Source organism: Protomyctophum bolini (genome assembly GCF_963924005.1).
Source record: "Protomyctophum bolini genome assembly, chromosome: 8".
Lineage (NCBI taxonomy): Eukaryota > Metazoa > Chordata > Actinopteri > Myctophiformes > Myctophidae > Protomyctophum > Protomyctophum bolini.
Window position 1 is genome coordinate 19,994,043 of NC_137869.1, and position 19,763 is coordinate 20,013,805.

Genomic DNA, 19,763 nt, shown 5'->3' on the forward strand with positions numbered 1-19,763 from the left:
TGGGCCTCATGGCTCGGCAAGGCTTGCATATATTTAGAAAACATATCACTGAATAGCACATAACAGATTCTTTACATTAAAATCGATGTGATTATTAGTCTACTTCCCATGGGAGATTTGTTTTTGCCATGGGTGCTATTATGGGTGGTTTTGGATATGCGCACCGAATGTGCTCAGTTTTTTTAGTGCGCTCAGAGTTGCAAATTTACGAACGACCAGTTAAAACAACGTTAATGCGTGTGTAATAATAAAGCTCAAAGGATTCATTAAACCACACATGCTGCATTTTGCAACCATTTCCTCTGCCATTGTTCGCCACCGGGGAAGTGTCTATGAGAATCCGACTGATCCCAGTGTTCATTGACCTCCCATGCAGCGGTCGGCAGTACCTGACGTGGACCACTCCTTACTCCAGCAGTCGCCTCTCCACCTCCGATTGCAGTGGCTCTGGACTTTTCTGCACCACAATGACAATCTCTAACGCCACGGCCAATGAGACAGGCCTGTACCGCTGCTACTACAAAGACCTGGAGGTCGAGGATGGCAAAACCGCCGCCTCGGTTTACATGTTTGTCAACGGTAGGACTCCATTTTTACCATATACCTCAGGACGAACGGCGTGACTCTCTGTAGTGGAAGAAGTAGCAATACCACAAAGGTAGAAGTACTCTGTTCAAAGGCTTATACGTTTTACTTGAGTCAAAGTACAAAAGTATTGGCATAAAAATACACCGTAAGTAAGTAGTACACAAAACTCTAAGTTCTCATTTATGCAGAACCTTTTTCAGAGAAATTGTCAACATTTCAGATCTACAGTACAAGCTCACAACACGCCACGGTGCAATACGTTGTGAGCTTGTAGATCTGTTATTTTCAAATAGCTACTGTATATAACTTAAATTTCATTATCCAATTAAAAACGAAAGTTTTCAAATAACTATTTTATTTCTGAGATGTAGTGGAGTAATTAGCATGACGAGTGATGTAAAGCTACAATCTGGGAGGTACTTAAATGAATACAATCTGATTTTAACCAATCGGCACCGCAGATAATGTTAATATAATAACTACACTAGCACACCTGCAGTGGTTGGAGATGGTTGTCGCTGCTATACCTCAACGGACATACGACTGTTTGTTGATGTTCTGGTACAATGATATGACATTTAACCTGTGGTGAAAAACATCTTATCCCGTAACCTTTCGATGCTTAGAGTTGTGATGAAATGTGTCATTGTAGATGAGAAGCTGCCCTTCGTGCCATCTGAGAAAGAGTACGAGGTAGTGTTCATCCGTGAAGGAGAGCTGGTGGTGATACCGTGCCGAGGCTCTATGGAGGATCTGAATGTCACCCTCCACACCGTAAGCACTGTCTGCTACTGTGCCAAACATATATAGCTTATTAGGTAATGCCCCTAGTTGATATGGTTTTATCTCTGGGACCCCAATATAAATGGTAAAGGCCTCAGTGTTAATTTAACTCTGAAAGGCAAACTAATGCACCCGGTGTACAGTACAATACTGTCAGAGTTATATGGCCCCATTTTGAATGTCCGTTTTACACTGGGGTAAGACATAAATTGGCCTCGGTCTGCGCACAATGGTATTATAGAAGCCTTATCGTCCCGTGTTGAACGCACACACGTATGGCATACGGCGTTCCTGAATATTTTAGCATTGTGGGAGTGTCCATATGTTAATTATTTTCGCTTTGCGCAATTTGCTATTAAGCCCCTTGACCTAGAAACACTCAGCGCATAACGATTAGACGTGGGTCTGACCACCTCATAAACGCAAAAAGCAATGTTTGATTTTACACATGAGCGGCTCTGGGAGGGTTGCCAAGTCTGTTTATTATAAGCGGCTTCTTTTTCTGTAAAGTTGCTTGTAAATATTGGTAGTTGTGGTTGCTTTTCTTGTTTCTAAAGTGGTTATTTGAGCTTTTCTCCTAATGTTGTTTAAACCAGTGATCCTCACACAGCACATTCCCATGTCAAGGATCCCCAGATGAATGCATTTGCCCAACTAAGGACGGCTAATCCAAAAATGTAATTACATTTTTCCAAGATTACTTTTGAAAATAGCAGATCTACCAGCTCACAATGCATCACATTCATTCATTAAAACTATGAACTCTGACTGCAGGCGGATATATAATGATCATTATAACAATGTGCAAGAAAATATTTAAAAAGATGGAAGAACTTTATATTTGTGGACAATCAAAATATGTTTTCTATTTTAATGTGGTGTCATTAAAATTAATCTGGATATGGCAGACTCACTATCTAGAAAATAAAAACATGGCACTTCATTTAAAATAGGTTACAGACCCCTGTTATATGCGCTTATTTTGGGATTTTTTTTATTGACCTATTTACTTGTTTCTATGAGACATGGCAACAGCTCTTTGGATGCGTCTTTTTATTGTGAAATGTTGAGATTAGAAGCGGCCATAATTCTTTCATTTCTCAATCTTAAAAAAAAAAGAAAACCATCTCCATAATCCTTGGGAAGTTTGCTTTCATACGCTGTATCACACTCGATTCAAGTCTTCTTCAATAAAATGCTACGAGCGAAGACCATATACCATCCACAGCATTACGCACCACGCATTCAACTCATTACTCATTTCAAATATAATATAATTATAATTTAAATTAAAATATAATTTTACTGGTGTTTCTCAATATAAACTAATTATTTTGAGGCATAAAGGTGACAGCATGCAGTGCAATAGGAATAATTAACCCAAATGTGACAAAGTCATATGTCATGTCTTCTATGGTGCCAGCCTGAAGAAATGTAATATAACGATCCCCAAAGTGCGCATTCCGTATGTGACATCAGCTGACTGGTAAAGAAAATAGTACGGACATGTTGATTGGGTAACTCTCAAACACGCCTTAAACACTCCCATGACTAATTCAAGGCCGTTTTGCGCACTCCACGGGGTGTCGAAAGCGCTTCTTAACATGCTTAAAATTGCTATATGACATACCCCACGCCCCCAGCTCATAAAACTGTAATCTTATATGTCATATTATTGGAAGTGGTTAATGGATCCCATAGACTCATAAGGATCCATTTGGACCCACAGATTTTTTAACAACCCAGTCATCACATGTTTTGTGCGTGTCATTATTGGATAAAAGTGCAGCAGAAATAGTGAACACTTCAGCAAAAGATCAATGAGAATTCAGTCAAATGTACACGCTCATTTGTGAGCGTGTACTACTTTATAGGCCTCACTACTGTTGTTCAGGCAGAATGTATTGGGCCGACAGATGATGACTTTTTGGAAACTGAACATAAAACTTTTCATTGTGTCAGTCAGCACAAAGAGGGGGGGGGGGGCACAATTAGCAGGTTTCCATTTCCTGTCTGTGCTACCTCCACCCATCACTTAGAACCTGTGACCTGCTCACAGTTTTAGTGTCATTCCACTTGGATGCAGTTTGGAAAATCACTGAGGCCTTTGCCCTGGACAGTCACCTAATACAATGAAGCAAGTTTCCCTATGGTCACTCAGCAGAATGCTTATTCAGGCCTGACGTCGAAAAAAAAAAAAAGTCTTCTAAATCATGACAATTTTCGGAAAGATTTGAGGCACATTTTAACGATTCTTCAAAAATAGATGAGCTTGTAGATCTGCTATTTTTCAATAGCTAAATTATAACATAATGTATGTATAACCACCAAAAGGGGTTCCCGCTCAAAATGGGTTAACTAAAACGAAATAGCAAGAACTAGACATTTTGCCAATACATTTTTGAATCTCATCCCCGACAAATACCTCATGTTACAATGAACTATGATAATGATAAGGAATTTATTTGCATAGCGCTTTTCAAAAAAAGGTTACAAAGTGCTTTATAGAACACCAACACGTTAAATCAACAGAAATAAACAGTAGACCTAAAATAATCCTGAGAGAAACACTTGACATAAAGGTGTGTTTTCAGAAGAGATTTGAAAAAGAGCACTGATTATGCTAGTCTCAGATCTTCAGGGACGGCGTTCCAAAGTCTATAGGGTCACGGGCCACAAAAGCCCAAGTAGCTAATGCTGGAGTATAAGGGGTTGCAGTGGTCGATAGTCGTGATGGAATAAAGGCATGGATGAAGGTAAACTAATATATAAAAAAATAAATTATAATAATTTTTATGGTATTTTATATATATATTTTTAAATTCATATACTTATATCTGTTTCTGTCTATTATGTGACTGGCTTTTTGTATGGACTATTTCTGTCTATATAGGCATGTCATGTGGTATATTGTGTATATAATTAATGAGTTTTATGATGGCCTTAGGAAATCTGAATATTTGGCTGATTGTTTGGGAGCTTTGGATGTGTGTGACCATTTTAATATTAAGCCTCTTCAAAAACTAAACTAGCGTAGCCTCTTTAAAAAATAAATGAATACTACACTGAAATAAAAATATAAAGCCATGGTCAAGCTGCAGCCAGTATTTGTCGTTACGAAATCTGATGTCAAATTAAAAGCTGCTTTCCCATGGTGGGTTCTGGAGTATTAGTTGAACTCTCTGGTTTATAGTGTGCATTGATTTGGAAGGTGCTGGTCACTTGTGAATTCTTAAAGACGTAGATTTCTCAATCTTTTGTTCTGCATGTCACAAACACAACACTGCACCACAGCTCAAAGGTCTCCTTTACGTCACTGGTCCTCAACGTGACTCCTCGGGGTCCTCCAGCTAAATGATTCATAGTTTGGAACCAAATGGACCAATGAGGCTGAAACTATGAGAGTGTACAAAATAATTACAACCATATACGACCCGAACGAGTCCATTTGGTTCCATTTGTGCACTCTCTGAACACTGAGGATTTTTCAGCATAGATATACCGGTAAACAATCATATCAAATGGGTGGCCTAATAATGCACATCAAATTGGGTGTCATGACATGATACTTGACATGAGTTGTGATTGTGTGATTGTGTGTGCGTGTGTGTGCGCGTGTGTGTGCGTGTGTGTGTGTGTGTGTGTGTGTGTGTGTGTGTGTGTGTGTGTGTGTGTGTGTGTGTGTGTGTGTGTGCGCGCGTGTGCATGCGTGCGTGTGCATGTGTTTGTGTGTGCGTGTCAGAAGTATCCTAAGAAGGAGCTGTATCCAGATGGTAAGGACTGTCAGTGGGACGCCAGGTGGGGCTTCACAGTCCCCAGTCACCTGATCAGCTACGCCGGGGTGGTCTTCTGCCAGACACGCCTACGCAACGACACCTTCAAGTCTCCTCTCTACATAGTCGCTGTTGTTGGTAAAAAAATAAAACATATGCCTACTATTGGTGTGTGTGTGTGTGTGTGTGTGTGTGTGTGTGTGTGTGTGTGTGTGTGTGTGTGTGTGTGTGTGTGTGTGTGTGTGTGTGTGTGTGTGTGTGTGTGTGTGTGTGTGTGTGTGTGTGTGTGTGTGTGTGTGTGTGTGTGTGTGTGTGTGTGTGTGTGTGTGTGTGTGTGTGTGTGTGTGTGTGTGTGTGTGTGTGTGTGTGTGTGTGTGTGTGTGTGTGTGTGAATAGAGAGAGAGAGAGGGGTGTATGTACTTTCAGTAGAACAATGGACCGTGAGCTCTCAGGGCCAACGTCTTCCCTCCCTTTTCCGCAGGATACAAGATCCATGACCTCACCCTGACCCCCCCGCTGGTCAGGCTGTCGGTGGGGGAGCGCCTGGTGCTCAGCTGTACCGCCAAGACCGAGCTCAACGTGGCCATCGAGTTCAACTGGGCCCACTCTGGACAGGCCTTGGTGAGCAGCATGCAACGCAAGCCCCACTCTGAATACACTGTGTAATCATCCCTGTGCTGTCATTTTACATTTTAACCACTTTAACCATTTTCTTTGGGTATTAAAATATCGTGATAAAGTCTTTGAATAACTTTTTAAACTCAAATCTTCGCTTCTGGGGGTCCCTGGAACAAAACATTTTGAGATGAAGGTGTTACATTGTGGGTTCAAGTATTAGTTTGTTACTGGCTAGGGCCTGCTGTGTGTACTGTATGTGGGAGGAGACCTACCTGCTGCTTCCTCCAATCAGGACTGAACCAATCATCAGCAGAGGGCTGCCCATCAGTCCACTATTTAAAGCTGTGCTCGCTGGCAGTGTGTAAAGGTTTGCTCAGTACTGTGTGCATGCTCATGCTGTTTGCTGTTCTGACACTCTGGGTTTCTAATAGTCTGGAGCTCCCTTAGTAGTCTTATTCCCTCTGATTCATGGTGGAACACATATTTTATGTCAAGTAGGTGACAAGTTGTAAAAACAGTGATTCTTAAATTTAATATGAGTATGCGTGCCAGCTTATTGTAAAAGCCACCTTTTGACAAGGAGAGTCAGCCAGCTTGAAGTAGCATTCATTTTGTAACCTTTCTTTTCTATTTGCTAGGTAAGTCAGTGTTTTCTCTATTTAAAGACAGCCTAAGACTATTTTGATTATTTATTTCAGTTGCCCCATACAGTCTTTATTTTCTTGTATAAAAACAGACATTTTCAGTTGGGTTTGAAATCCTTTAAAATTCTGAATTTGTACTTGACATTGACATTGACAAAAGAGCCTATAAAAGGCCTAATAATAAAACAAAGCTTCACTTTCCATTTATGTTACAATCCTTTACCACCCCTAGACCTATAAGGATTGTAATAGAGGTCGGTGGCTAAATACCTAAATATAATTTTGGGTGGTCCTCTTTGACATGAAAGTTTGAGCACCACTGATATAGCAAAATATATTTGTCAGGAAACTGTATGGATTTAGATGACTTTTTTAATCTTAATGGGTTAACAACATGGAACCCTAGCATCCCTATTCTAGGGACAACATTCAGTGAACACAAATTGACCTTTTATCTATCTTTGGCAAGGAGTTTTGGTTTAGGGGGCCCATTTGTGGGTCACAGATACATTTTTGGGGGTCACGACTCGAGTGAAAATGTGATGTGTGTATATGTGTGTGTATGTATGACAGGGACAATGCACATTAACACGTGATTTTTAAAATCCATGTAAATGGGCCAGAGTTAGCCAAAAGCTCACATTTTTATCTGTAGTCCCTGTGTATATATAGTATATACACACCTGTATATCAAAAGATACAACATTATTATATATATTTTAAAGCAAACAAATTCCATAAATAAAAAAATATCAATAATTAATAAGTAGTGAAAATATAGCCAATCTACAAGCTTTCAACGTGACCCCTCTATAGAGCGTCGCAGTCCCGCCCCCTACCAGGGCCCAGGAAATGATTCCCTGTTTCAATAAGTATTTATTTAAAGACCTTTTAAGCCTCGTCCAAAGCCAACTCGAGTTGTGACAAATGACAACAAACAATTATTTGGGACTAACAAATAATAGGCCTATCTCACAGCCTTTCCCCGCCCCCTTTTCTAAGCTAATGGTGTTGACGTGACGTCACTTCATAGACATTACATGTTAAAAGACCTACATTCAGAAGCCACAAACAATGCTTTTTCTGAAGGTAAACTTTATTCTATTTGTGTTAGCTGTCTTACCATCTTGTTTTCTTCATAATAATATTGGTCTTTTACATTTTAACATATGGAAACGGCCTTAAATGGTGCAGAGAAAGCAGGTAGGGATGTAGCTCTGGTCCATGAGTAAGGCTATGGACCAGAGCTACATCCTTACCTGCTTTATCTGCACCATTTAAGGCCTTTTCCAAATGCTGGAGTTCCAACTCATTTTGTGGTTTAATCACTCCCAATTTCACGTGTTTATCCTTTATCCTGTATGAGTTATCTCTCCTAATTGGATTAAAGTGATATCCCAACCCGAAATCTGTTTATTAAACGGATCCTGTAGGCAGTTATCAGAATATAGAGCTTTTTAAAATGTATTCAAAGATACATACACACAGTCATTTTAGGGGGGGGATCTGCTTTGTTTTGTCTGTTCAATGTCCAGAGGCAGGATGTAGGTAGGTGGGGAGGAGACACTGCAAAGATAATGAGTCTTAATTTATTTGTAATGTGTTGAATTAACACAGCATTGTGCAGTGGAAAGTGCAATCATGTGGTCAGAGCAGTTACCGTGGGGCGCTCTGGAGGAAGAGCCTTTGTCACTGTTTAATTATGTGTGAAATGTCCTCAGTTTATGTTGATATATAACTGAAATTGGGACATTGTGACAGACACCAGACTCATCATTATATGTAGCCTATCTGGCTTCCTTCCTGTCCGTAGAACTCTCTCTTCCTGCTTTCAGGAACCCTTCAGCTTGTCTCTGCACCAGGTTAAAGTTCAGAGTTCACCAGATGTTTATTTTTTCTCCCTGTGTTGTTAACTTCTCACATTGGATATATGATTTATTTCAGTGGTTAAAAAAACCGTAATGTCAAGGACCCTTGACATGGACATGATAGTTGTGGATAGGAATCAGTACAGTATTGTTAGTACAGTACAGTTAGTACATTGTTAGTAAGCCTACAGTACATTATTGTACAGATAGTTGTGGATAGGAATCAGTACGGTATTCCTCAACTGTCTAGTTTACTGCAGGTAGCAAGATAACAGTGGAGAGTGTTAAGCGTAATAGAATATGATCATCTATTGTTGTGAAAACTTCTAGTAACTAAATTAAATGAAGTACTCCCCACTTTGTTGGGGATCCCTGGGGTTCCCCTCAAGAACCCCTGAGGGTCCCAGGACCCAACTGGCTTACTTTAATACAATTATATATACTGTACAGTATGACTCAGTGGTATAAAACAATCTATACTTTTCTGATTCCATGCAATTCAGGTCTACTAATGAATTAACCCTATCCACGAGTTTCCAGTGTCCAAGAGGCCTTGCGTGAATTATGGGCTCCACTTCCTGTCGTCAGTCATTCAATTCATTTGAGTGACCGTGTCAGTTGATAATAATGTGTTAACGATTAAACATGTTTACAATTTGAACATTCCCGCAAATTACCTGACCATTCACCTAATGATGCCCAAGTGATACGCTATTTTGAACGTGCGTTAATAAATATGCTTCCGTACTTGTTTGGCATGTGTCAGGTGTGGCTGAATGGCTCGGGGGCCTCGCACACAACGTCACACAAGAAGAAGATGTGGGACTCTCTGGAGCTGTCCAACACGCTGACGGTGGAGAACGTCACGCTCAACCACACGGGACAATACGCCTGCACCGCCTCCAGTGGGCAGATGGACAAGAGCTCATCTGCATACCTGAAGGTCTATGGTAGGTACTGTAATAGTACTGGATAATGTTGTTGTTGTTTATGAACCCATAAAGACCTGAGACCAGATTCTACAAATGTCTTCTAAATCATGACAGTTGTCTGAAAAACCTATGTTTCTATATCAGTGGTTCTCAAACTATTTCATGTCAAGGACTACAAAAAATATATGTTATCGGCCACTGACCCCCATCTGGAAATATGTTGTTAAAGGCACCCCCAGAAGCAAATATTTGAGTTAAAAACGTTCGCTGTGAAAGAATATAATTATATTCAAAGATTTGCACACATTTTCACGATTTTTCAAAAATAGCAGATCTACAAGTTCATAGCACGGCACTCTGTGCCACACTATGAGCTTGTATATCTGCTATGGAGATTTATGTTTTCGCGAGAGCCACCACTTGCAGACAAGGACAACAATAACTTGCTGTATGATACGTCAAAGTGTCTGAGAACTTTTGCTGGTTCATTAAAACATCCGGGAAAATGCGCCACACGTCCCAGACTCTTCTTCCTTCTGGCTCCCACGAAGAAGTCCACATTGCAGTTAGACTCACTCCCAATCTTCCGCCGTAATCTGAAGATTCACCTCTTCAGTCTCACCTTCAGACCTCAATTTATCCCGTAGCACTTGCCCTAGCCTTGACAACCTTACTTGCAGGCTTATGCCAACTAAAGGATAAAATGTAATTTTGATTGTTTAGATGTTATGTTTTGCCAGATTAATTTGTATACCTGGCATCCTATAGTTTGTATGTTTGTAGTTTCAATGTACAGATTCTTTATTTTTATTTTTATAGTATACTGTTTTTAGATTGATGATAGGTTCTTGGTTTACCTATGATCCTAGATTACTATATCTGTGCATTTGATGTAGGCCTATTAATGAACCTCGTGTTTACCCTGCTTACTTTTCATCTTTCGCACAGACGAAATGAAAGCCTGGGTATCGAGGCTACCTGCTTACTAATCAGTCTGGATTAAGTGCCTAAATTGTGATACAACAACGAGGTAAACACCAGAGACATGCCATAGCTGTCATAGATATGTTCTCAAAGACAGCATAAGCCTGAGTATAAATTAAGTACCCTTCATGTACCCATTTAACCACATGAACCCTAGCATCCCCATTGTGGGGCGACGGAACATTCACTGAAAATAGCAGATCAACAAACTCAAAGCCGGTGGCAGCTATAGCACGTTGCTCTGTGAGCTTTTAATCACCTATTTCCGTGTAGACAGGAGGTGGCCTATACTATTCTTTGTATACGTTATCAAATAAGTATAGAGATTAAGTTGTACTGATGGTGAATGAAGCTAACTGTATTTGTGTGACTTCTGTGTGTTCTCAGAAAAGCCATTCATTGAGCTGAAGGACTCATCAATGAAGATTATTGAGGTCAACGTCCATGATCGGACACCTGAGACCACCATCCCTGTCAAGTACTCTGCCTACCCTGAGCCTATTGTAAAATGGTACGTAGCAGTGGTAGTGCATTTAAATACAATACATTTTCAACGTTACCGTGAGCAACAACAGTGCTGAGTGTATAGGGCAGGCCTGCCTGAGTGTATGGTACTATATGACTTGATGTGTTGTGCGATATATATTGTTGTTTTGTTTTGTTACTGTATGTGGCGTTTTTGTTGGTGTTTTTTAACAGACTGTGAAGACAAATATCCCTTTGGGGACAATAAAGATTATATTATTATTATACAGAAAGCTAATCGGAACAGAATAAAATCATCAAAAAAGGAAAAGGTCTGCTCGGAAGTTCAAAAAAAGTGTAGCGAAGGTGCGCTGATGGTGGGGCACTGAAAACTCACGACTAAGGAAAAAGAAACCACGGAATGATGAGTGTTAAGAAGTGATTTAAAAGAAGACATCTGGTTGGAAGATATGATGATTTGACATTGCTGCCTGTGTCAGGTACAAGAATGGCCAGCAGATCCGTAAAGATGACTACAGATTAAAGGCCAGAAACGATGAGCTGGTGATCCGTGGCGTGATGGAGAAGGACGCTGGTAACTACACCGTAGTTCTGACCAACAAGATCACCAGGGAGGAGCAGAGGCGCTCCGTTCAGCTGCTGGTCAATGGTACGTTTTACACTGGTGGAAAAAGTACTTACATATAACACACTACACAGGCTTAAGTGGTTAACTATCAATCATCAGACTGATCTGGAAGTTTATTTCGTATAGCTTCCTCTCGTTGGTAATGCTCCATGTTGTTCCTCCACAGTCCCTCCCCATATCATTGAGAAGGAAGTGGCGGTGGACACTGATGTCTACATGTATGGCAGCAGTCCCACCCTCAGGTGCAGCGCCCGAGGAATCCCCACACCTGCAAAGATCGAGTGGCAGTGGATGTCCGAGGAAGACTGTCCCGCCGCCTTCCAGTAAGTTGTACTTCACCTCTACACTGTGTGTGAGGGTGTGCGTGCGTGCGTGCGTGCGTGCGTGCGTGCGTGCGTGCATGCGTGTGTGCGTCTCCCATAGCCAGAAGATCAGAGATCTCCTCCTATTAAAATGTCTGGTGACTTCTAAATCTTTGAAAACAAACCAATCCTAAATATGAAGGCCCACCTTCTGCAGATTATGTTGCATCTATTTCTAGCCCCTAGCTATTTCTAGCCCCTTGGATGGATATGTTTGTGCTCTTTGGCGTCTAGTTTTATCACTCAACATAAATAAACCCAAGGTACTTTAACTTGCAGATAGATTAGCTGCCATTTAATTACTCTATGTATTGTTAGCACACCCATCAGTGAGACAAAACATATACAAGGACCGAAGGAACTCACGCGGGGTTAAAAGCCAAGGTATAGAGGTGGGTCTTTAGGCGAGATTTAAAAGTCTCGATGGAAGGGGCCAATTTGACGTGGGAGGGGAGTGCGTTCCATAGTTTGGGGGCTACAACCGAAAAGGCTCGGTCGCCTCTGGACTTTAAGCGGGTCTTCTCTGTGACCCTGAGATTTAGCTGGCCCTCAGACCGCAGTGACCTAGGAGGAGTATAGACAGACAGATAAAGAGGAGCCAAACCATTAATAGATTTAAGCGGACAGGGATCTGAAGCGGACAGGGAGCCAATGAAAGGAGGCCAAGACAGGTGTGATATGCTCACGTCTGCGAGTACCTGTGAGTAGACGTGCGGCCGAGTTCTGGACTAGCTGGAGTCGAGCAAGGGAGGCTTGATTTAAGACAACATACAAAGCATTACAGTAGACCAACCACGTAGAAATAAATGCATGTATGACCCTCAAAATCGCTAAAGGATAGCACAGACTTGATTTTAGCCAGCAGCCTTAGATGATACAAACTAGAGCTGACTACCACATTTACCTGTTTATCAAGTTTAAGGGCATTGTCTAGTTTGACGCCAAGGTTAGAGACCACAGGTTTCACATATGGCTGCAGGGAACCTAGGTCAGTGGGAACGATACCAGGACCGCTAGGTCCAAACACTATAACACTCATAATAGAGCTCTGAACACATCATACTACAAGCTCCCTGAGATTTTTCTTCTTGATTGGTGTCACACAGAGATTTTGTGCATTTATATGACCGTGACAGTCCTGGCTTTGTGTTGTGTTTGACGTCACAACAGAGCTCTGGTCTCTCTATACCAGTAAGACGCCCTGAGGGCGAGAAGCGACATCGCGTGCACGCATCCGCCTGGGTGACGGCAGACGGGAGACTGCTGGGCGAGGGCTGGCCCTTTGGCATGTGGGTCAGATCAACATATGGAATGAATTCTGTACTGGCCATATATGGAGCGTGTCTTGAGTGTACAGGGTTTGATGAGGTCAGATCAAAAAGAGTTGCTAGCCGGCTCCATACAGTATAAATTATGCAGATCTAGAGGAAGGAGAAGAGAAGACCATATGAGACAGTCAGAGACTACAGTATGATGCGCTGGGTTGTGTGCATGTGACCAAAGAGAAGGCAGCACCAGAGGGAGTCAGTCATGCTGCTGTAGCAGTTGGACACAGCATGTACTCTTTTGTTTGGCCCTACATGCACAATAAGCAGGGGTGCACATTATTATTTTGGGGTAGTACTCAAAGGAGCACCTGTAGATGTAGCTTGGGTGGCTGGTATCTCCCTCAGAGATTGCGTGAGAAGTTCAGTCACATGAGAGAGACTCAGAGTAAAGCCGCTTCATCGTTGATTGGAATGGAGACAGATTAGGTGGTTTGGGCATCTGGTTAGGATGCCTCCCTAGCGTCTCCTTAGGGAGGTCCTCGCTGTGTGTCCCACTGGGAGGAGACCCTGGGGCAGACCAAAGACCAGGTGGGGGGGATTTCCATCTCTACACAGGCCTGGGAACGCCGCGGGATCCCCCAGGAGGAAGTTGCTAACGTTGCTCTGGAGAGGGAAGGCTGGAAATCTCTGGAACTGCTGCCCCCGTGACCCGACTCTGGATAAGCCCCTCCAACGGCTGGCTTTGTGTGTGTGCCCGTAATGTCATGTAGCAGCCACGTCTATGGACTTTTAATGTTTGCTTTAAGCATGGCTCCCCGGTGACATCATGTGGCCACAGTGGGCACCCCTCACTGTCGTGGCTGTGATTTTTTTAAACCTTTAACAACACAAATCTTGTATGGGGTCCCTGGTCACAAAATACTTTCGGATATAGGTCTGCGGCCAAATGCATGTGGGCCCTTGACATGAAAAAGTTGTAGAACTTCTGGATTACAGAGCAGCGTCCTCCCCAGGTATGCCAGTGATTGGAAGGTTGTTGACAGAAGTTAAAGGGAAGGGGGGCAGGGGTTGGAGCAGAGCATCAGCAGGCTCTTATCTCCAGCCCACACATCAGAGCACTTCCTCAGGCATCTACGCTACATTTCCTGTTGTTCCTCCGTCCTCTCCCTCAGAATAAGGGAGCCACTTTTCTGCTCGCATGACTTCCTTTACCCATTGTCACACGACGCCCATCTATATCTCTAAAGCAGTAGTTGTTCTCAAAGTGGGGTCCGGGAACCAGCACCAGGGGTCCATGAGAGTGGGGTTTCAGGAGCTGCCCAGAAAAATGAGGAACTGTTTAAGCCCCCATTCGGATTTTTGGCTATTGGAAAATAGGTGATCTACAAGCTCACAGTGCATCTTATCACAATGCATTGTGAGCTTATAGATCAGCTATTTCTTAAAAGAGTCTTGACAAATCTTTCTCTTGTGTCACAGTTTGACACCTTGGCAAGAAAATGTTTGAGAACCATATAGCTCTAAGTAATAGTTTATTTTTTGCTGTAGTGTTTATTGTATTTTCCAACTGTATTTTGTGTCAGAGAATGTAGGCTTTTCCCCATCATGCAATGCGTACATGAGTGTGTGGACATAACATCTCTGCATGCAATCTGGATGTACATTGCATAACCCCACAAAACATTTCTATTTCAGTTATGAAACCCGTTTCTCTATTTTTATTCTATTATGTTTGTGTGTGTCTTCCTCCTCGCGAGTTGCGACTGCAACTGGGCGTGCATGTCCGAGGTAGGAATACAGGGAGATGGGAGAGCTTCCATTGTTTGCATGTTGTTGAGTTTCAGTGGGACTTTTTGTTCAGGTCAGGACTGCTGAGGTCAGAGGTTAACCTGGATCAGTGCAGTGGATGGAGGAACATCAACAGCACCAGTACCGGACCCAACCCCACTGTGACCGATCCAATTAACCCTGACACCGACCACGCCCAGAAGGTACATACATGTGTATGAATGTATCCGCATGCTTGTATTGTAAGTATCTATGTCTGTTGTTCATGTTTTATGGGACCCCTCGAAAAGGAGATGCTGCCTCTCAAGGGGCTATCTCTTCAATAAAAATCTGTCAACTCTATACTAGAGATGGGCGATATGGATAAAATCAAATATCACAATATATTTGACCGAATTACTCAATATAATATACTGTACATGTTGTGATGATAATATTGTATTCTGATGATACTATCACTTTTTATTTTCAAAGATTGTCTAAAGTAGCAAAAATACAGGTACATTCTATAAGCTCACAACACGTAACGTAATGTGTGCTTGTAGCTGTTATTTTTACTATTTTTTCTAATACTAAATTGTTTAATTGTATAAATTACAGTTTACGTGAGTAAAACCAGGTTACACAACGGCATTCCAAAGCCCACTATTCCGATGGACCGCCATTCTGACTCACATTACTAACCCTGTCCCCAAACAATACCAATTAATTACAGGAAACAGGGTAGTAAACAAACCATTGAATCCTAAACCTCTAGATTGCTCTCAATTAGAGCAGAGCCAGGACAATAGCAGAAACACAAATCCATTTAGATTCAAAATCAGACCATGGTCTGATGGTCTGAGGTTGACACTAATGGGTGGATTTAATCCCCTCAAAGGTAATCACACTTTAATCATTGACCTCCAGACACCTACCTCAGAGGTGACTAGATTAAGTCAGACTACATCTAAATATAAGATTGAGAAACTTTTAGTACTTTAGTACTAGTAAGACTAAATCTTAATGGCCCAGACTCTTCTTCAACAAAGATGGCGAAAGCAAACATTCTTTGTTCTGTACTCATATAATAGTATGGTACAAAACACTGAAAAAGTGTAAAACCAGGAAAAGACAACACTGATGCCATATCCCAGACGATAGTATCACGATATCGATTATTATGATAATATATTCCCTGCTCTACACCACAAAGGCACAAATGCAGGGCAGGCACCAGGCAGATAGTAATACTGTTTGTGTGACCTCAGATGTTAAGAATGCTAGGATGCATGTTTAGAGAGACACAAGGTTTGATGTTTACCTGGTGTACCTTAAATTGTGTTGTTTGTTGACAAGGGTTCATGACATTTACTTTGATCTCGCACTTGTAAGTAGCTTTGGATAAGAGCTTCTGCTAAATGTATAAATTGTAAATGTAATTTGATTTAATTTACAATTAGGGATGTCCCGTTTTTTTGCTCCCGATCCGATTCCAATCATTTGATTTTGAGTATCTGCCGATACCGATTTTTCCCTATCAGATATTTTTATTTTTATAGAACACTTGCCATGCCATATCACAATAGTAAAATATCCAAAATCACAGACAACGTCCAGTCTAATATCATGAAACGGATATAATATTGAAACAAGGGATGTCCCAATCACGTTTTTTGGTTCCCGTTCCGATCATTTGAAAATGACGTGATCGGTCCCGATTTCCAATCACGTGATCGGATTGGGACAACCCTATTTACAATGTTCATGTGAATCATGCTTGATGTCTCAAATGTTTTATGTGTAGAAAACGATGAGTTCTTTGAAGATCCAGAAGGCTGAGGTTCACGCCCTCTACAGATGTGTGGCCACCAACAAAGTAGGCCAGGATTCACGCATCATCCTCTTCCACGTAACACGTAAGCGCCACGCTGTCTCTGTTCTCTCACTTCATTTGAGGGAAGCCCGGTTTATTGACCGTCAGACCGTCAATTCCAGTGGTGGAAATTAACAAAGTAAATTTACTTAAGTACCAGTACAATTTTGAGGTATTTGTACTTTACTTGAGTAATTCCAATTTCCAATACTTTTACTTCTACTCATTTCAGAGGCAAATATTGTACTTTTACTCTACTACATTTATTTGAAAACTTTAGTTGCTAGTTACTTTGTAGATTTTGATTATTATTACAAAACATACATTAACCACTTCAGCCATTTCAGCCATTTGAAAATAGCCGATCTACAAGCTCACAATGCGTCGCATGGCGACGCATTGTGAGCTTGTAGGAGCTTGTGAGCTTGTAGGATTGTGGATAATGAGTACTATTACTTTAAGTAAATTTTGATGCAAATAAGTTTACCTGGTTGTACTTTAACTCAATTACATTTTGAATTCTGGACTTTTACTTTATTTTTACGTTGCCGTATTTATACTTACACCACTGGTCAATTCTAATCCCATTTGCTCAGTGTGCGTGTGCCCATCTTGTGCCCCCACCACCAGGTGGCCTGGAGTTGAGTTTGTCTCCGCGCAGGGATCCCGTAGAGGAGGACCTGGTGGCTCTGAGGTGTAAGGCCGACAGGCTGATCTACGGGAACCTGGCCTGGTACCGGCTGAGCGGCGTCCCCGAGTCGGAGCCGCTGCCCCCGGTCCAGCCCTGCCGCGTCCTGCCCCTGCCCCAGCAGCCCATGCCCCAGGCCGTGCTGTCCGGCCTGCAGGGCGCCAACGTGACCCTGGAGCTGCTCCTGCCTAACGTGTCCCGTCAGGACGAGGGCTGGTACGCCTGCCAGGTGGAGAACGCTAAAACCGGCGAGAGGACATGCCTGCTGCGCCTCCTGTCCCTCAGAGGTGTGACCGCACTTATTGCTTCTAATGATTTATTACACTTGGTTAATTGGGCATTGTGTGGCGCATTATAAATAGCTGATCTACAAGCTCACAATGCGTGACACTGGCGCCCATATACGTTTAAATCAGGACTTATTTTTCACACAGCAGTTGAGTGTGAAGTGACTGTGCTTGTCTGCATGTCGACTTATACACACCTCTAGGGCTAGGCTGCCTCATTCATGTTGTTTTACCCAGTATAACTGACTCGTCAGACGCTTGATAATAGTGTTTTTGTGGGAAATAACAACTTACTCTGCCTCACTATCCTTGTGTTTTAGCTCTTGAGGCAGCGAGGATCCTGAATTTCACTGACCAAAGAGTCAACATCAGTGCCACGACTGTGCTGGTTTGTAATGTGTCCGGCACTCCCAGCCCCGCTGTGATCTGGACCAAAAACAACCGCACTGTGATGCAAGGCTCAGGTGAGAGCGTAGCACAGAGCAATTATTTTCCAATGAAGGCATTGTACAACAGCGCACACTTTTTTTTGCATGCACTATGCAGCAAAACATATATTATTTGACGGCTGCTGCTAACGCTTGTCACGAACTGCTTCCAGGTGTGATTCTGAGCGAACAGAACCAGACCCTGACCATCCAGCGAGTGAAGACCGAGGACGGTGGTCTGTACACATGTACTGCCTGTAACAGCCGCGGCTGTGACACGTCACAGGCCAACTTAGTGACCGAAGGTCAGAACCCTGCTCTTAACATGCAGCGAATTAATGCTGTTACTTATCCAATTGAAACGTTTTGGAAGGTTTAATGACACATTTCCTGTTTACTGGTCAAAATGAATAAGTGAAGTGATGAGTGTGGGCCTTTCACCAGTCAGAGCAGTCCGTACTATCACAAAACCAATGTATTTATAGCCAGTCTCAAGGTTTCCGCTCACACACACATGCATAAAAAAAGTGTTGTCGTATTTATTTTATATTAAAAGATGAAGCGCAAAAAACTCTTCACTTCCGCGGGGCAGGAAGCCCGCCCCTGTTTAGCACACATCCTCCAGGGTGGTCCTAAATACAAAACAATGAGGGGGCTTCAGGACAAAAGGACCCGGCCCCCAGGCCCGGCCCCTGCTCCTGCCCCAGTTCCAGTCACCCCCCGCCCCTCGCCTGGCTGTTCTCTACTGATCATTGGAACACAGCAACAACAAACAAACACGCTAACAAGGAGCTGGGGCCTGGGGGATACGTGACCCATCCCCAACCATCGTCCTGTCAGCTGCTTTCCAGGCGCCGGGTGGCCACACTATAGCCAGGAGAGGAGTGATAGGGGATATAAGGACAGCGAAAACATAGGCCATCCGCTATATATATATATATATATATATATATATATGATCCTATAGGACGAAGCTTACGGCGAAGTCGTGTGAAATCCGACTTCCTTGGAAGGTTTTTCTCTTTTTTGATGTCTATGCCTGCTAACTGGACTTGCACCTCCTACGGGTCTTTTTGGATGTGAAGGAGTCCCTTTTTTGTCTCATATATATATATATATATATATATATATATATACTGTATATATAGTGATGACATCAGGGATCTCGGTATAACGGGTGGCTACAGTTACAACAGGTATTGCATAACCGGGTGGGGCATGCATTCCCAACTTGCATCGTTCCCGAGTTGGCCGGCCTTTGATATGAGATAAGGCTGCTTCCAGACCCAATTCCAAAAGTTGCCGCCCTCCAACCATTCAGACACCCAAACAAACCCTTTTCCTGATGCTCCTATGTTGAATGCTGCCAAACACGTCACTAAAAGCTTAATTTCATGTTCCAAACAGACAGACATGCTATGTTGCATCTAAAGAACACACCCCTTCCTTATGATACAACTTACAAGTTGTTCCCAAACCGAGAGGAAGATCTTTGACAACTAGAAAGTTGTGCATTTTCCCCCTCTTTTTTAACTTCACCAGTACTTTCAGCGCACTCATTTCTCAATACAGAGGCAGATACAAAATTATATATAGGCCTACTGTATTTTAACCACTTTTTTAGTTTTTTTTTACCACAACCACCTATTTTTAATTTGAGCATATCATTATTGGTGAAAATTCTACTATTATTGTTCTTATTAATAGAATACTATTATTATTATTGTTAATTATAAATGGTATATTCCCCCCCCCCCCCCCAAAAAAAAGCTAGATATTTCCG

The 19,763-nt window shown here is 42.3% G+C and overlaps 1 protein-coding gene across 2 annotated transcripts in view; it reads left to right on the top strand.

Annotated features, from left to right (window-relative positions):
- The window catches only part of kdr (kinase insert domain receptor (a type III receptor tyrosine kinase)), a 34,340-nt gene that overhangs the window by 3,730 nt on the left and 10,847 nt on the right, over nucleotides 1-19,763 (top strand). Inside the window, exons 3-15 of one of the 2 annotated variants that reach the window (XM_080771213.1) lie at nucleotides 377-579; nucleotides 1,241-1,362; nucleotides 5,114-5,282; nucleotides 5,626-5,765; nucleotides 9,041-9,224; nucleotides 10,578-10,701; nucleotides 11,156-11,325; nucleotides 11,471-11,627; nucleotides 14,796-14,925; nucleotides 16,509-16,620; nucleotides 17,208-17,552; nucleotides 17,873-18,016; nucleotides 18,154-18,285. In XM_080771213.1, coding sequence (XP_080627339.1) covers nucleotides 377-579; nucleotides 1,241-1,362; nucleotides 5,114-5,282; nucleotides 5,626-5,765; nucleotides 9,041-9,224; nucleotides 10,578-10,701; nucleotides 11,156-11,325; nucleotides 11,471-11,627; nucleotides 14,796-14,925; nucleotides 16,509-16,620; nucleotides 17,208-17,552; nucleotides 17,873-18,016; nucleotides 18,154-18,285 — 2,132 coding nt within the window. The remainder of the gene's footprint in view (nucleotides 1-376; nucleotides 580-1,240; nucleotides 1,363-5,113; nucleotides 5,283-5,625; nucleotides 5,766-9,040; nucleotides 9,225-10,577; nucleotides 10,702-11,155; nucleotides 11,326-11,470; nucleotides 11,628-14,795; nucleotides 14,926-16,508; nucleotides 16,621-17,207; nucleotides 17,553-17,872; nucleotides 18,017-18,153; nucleotides 18,286-19,763) is intronic. The other variant, XM_080771214.1, reaches the window with a different exon arrangement.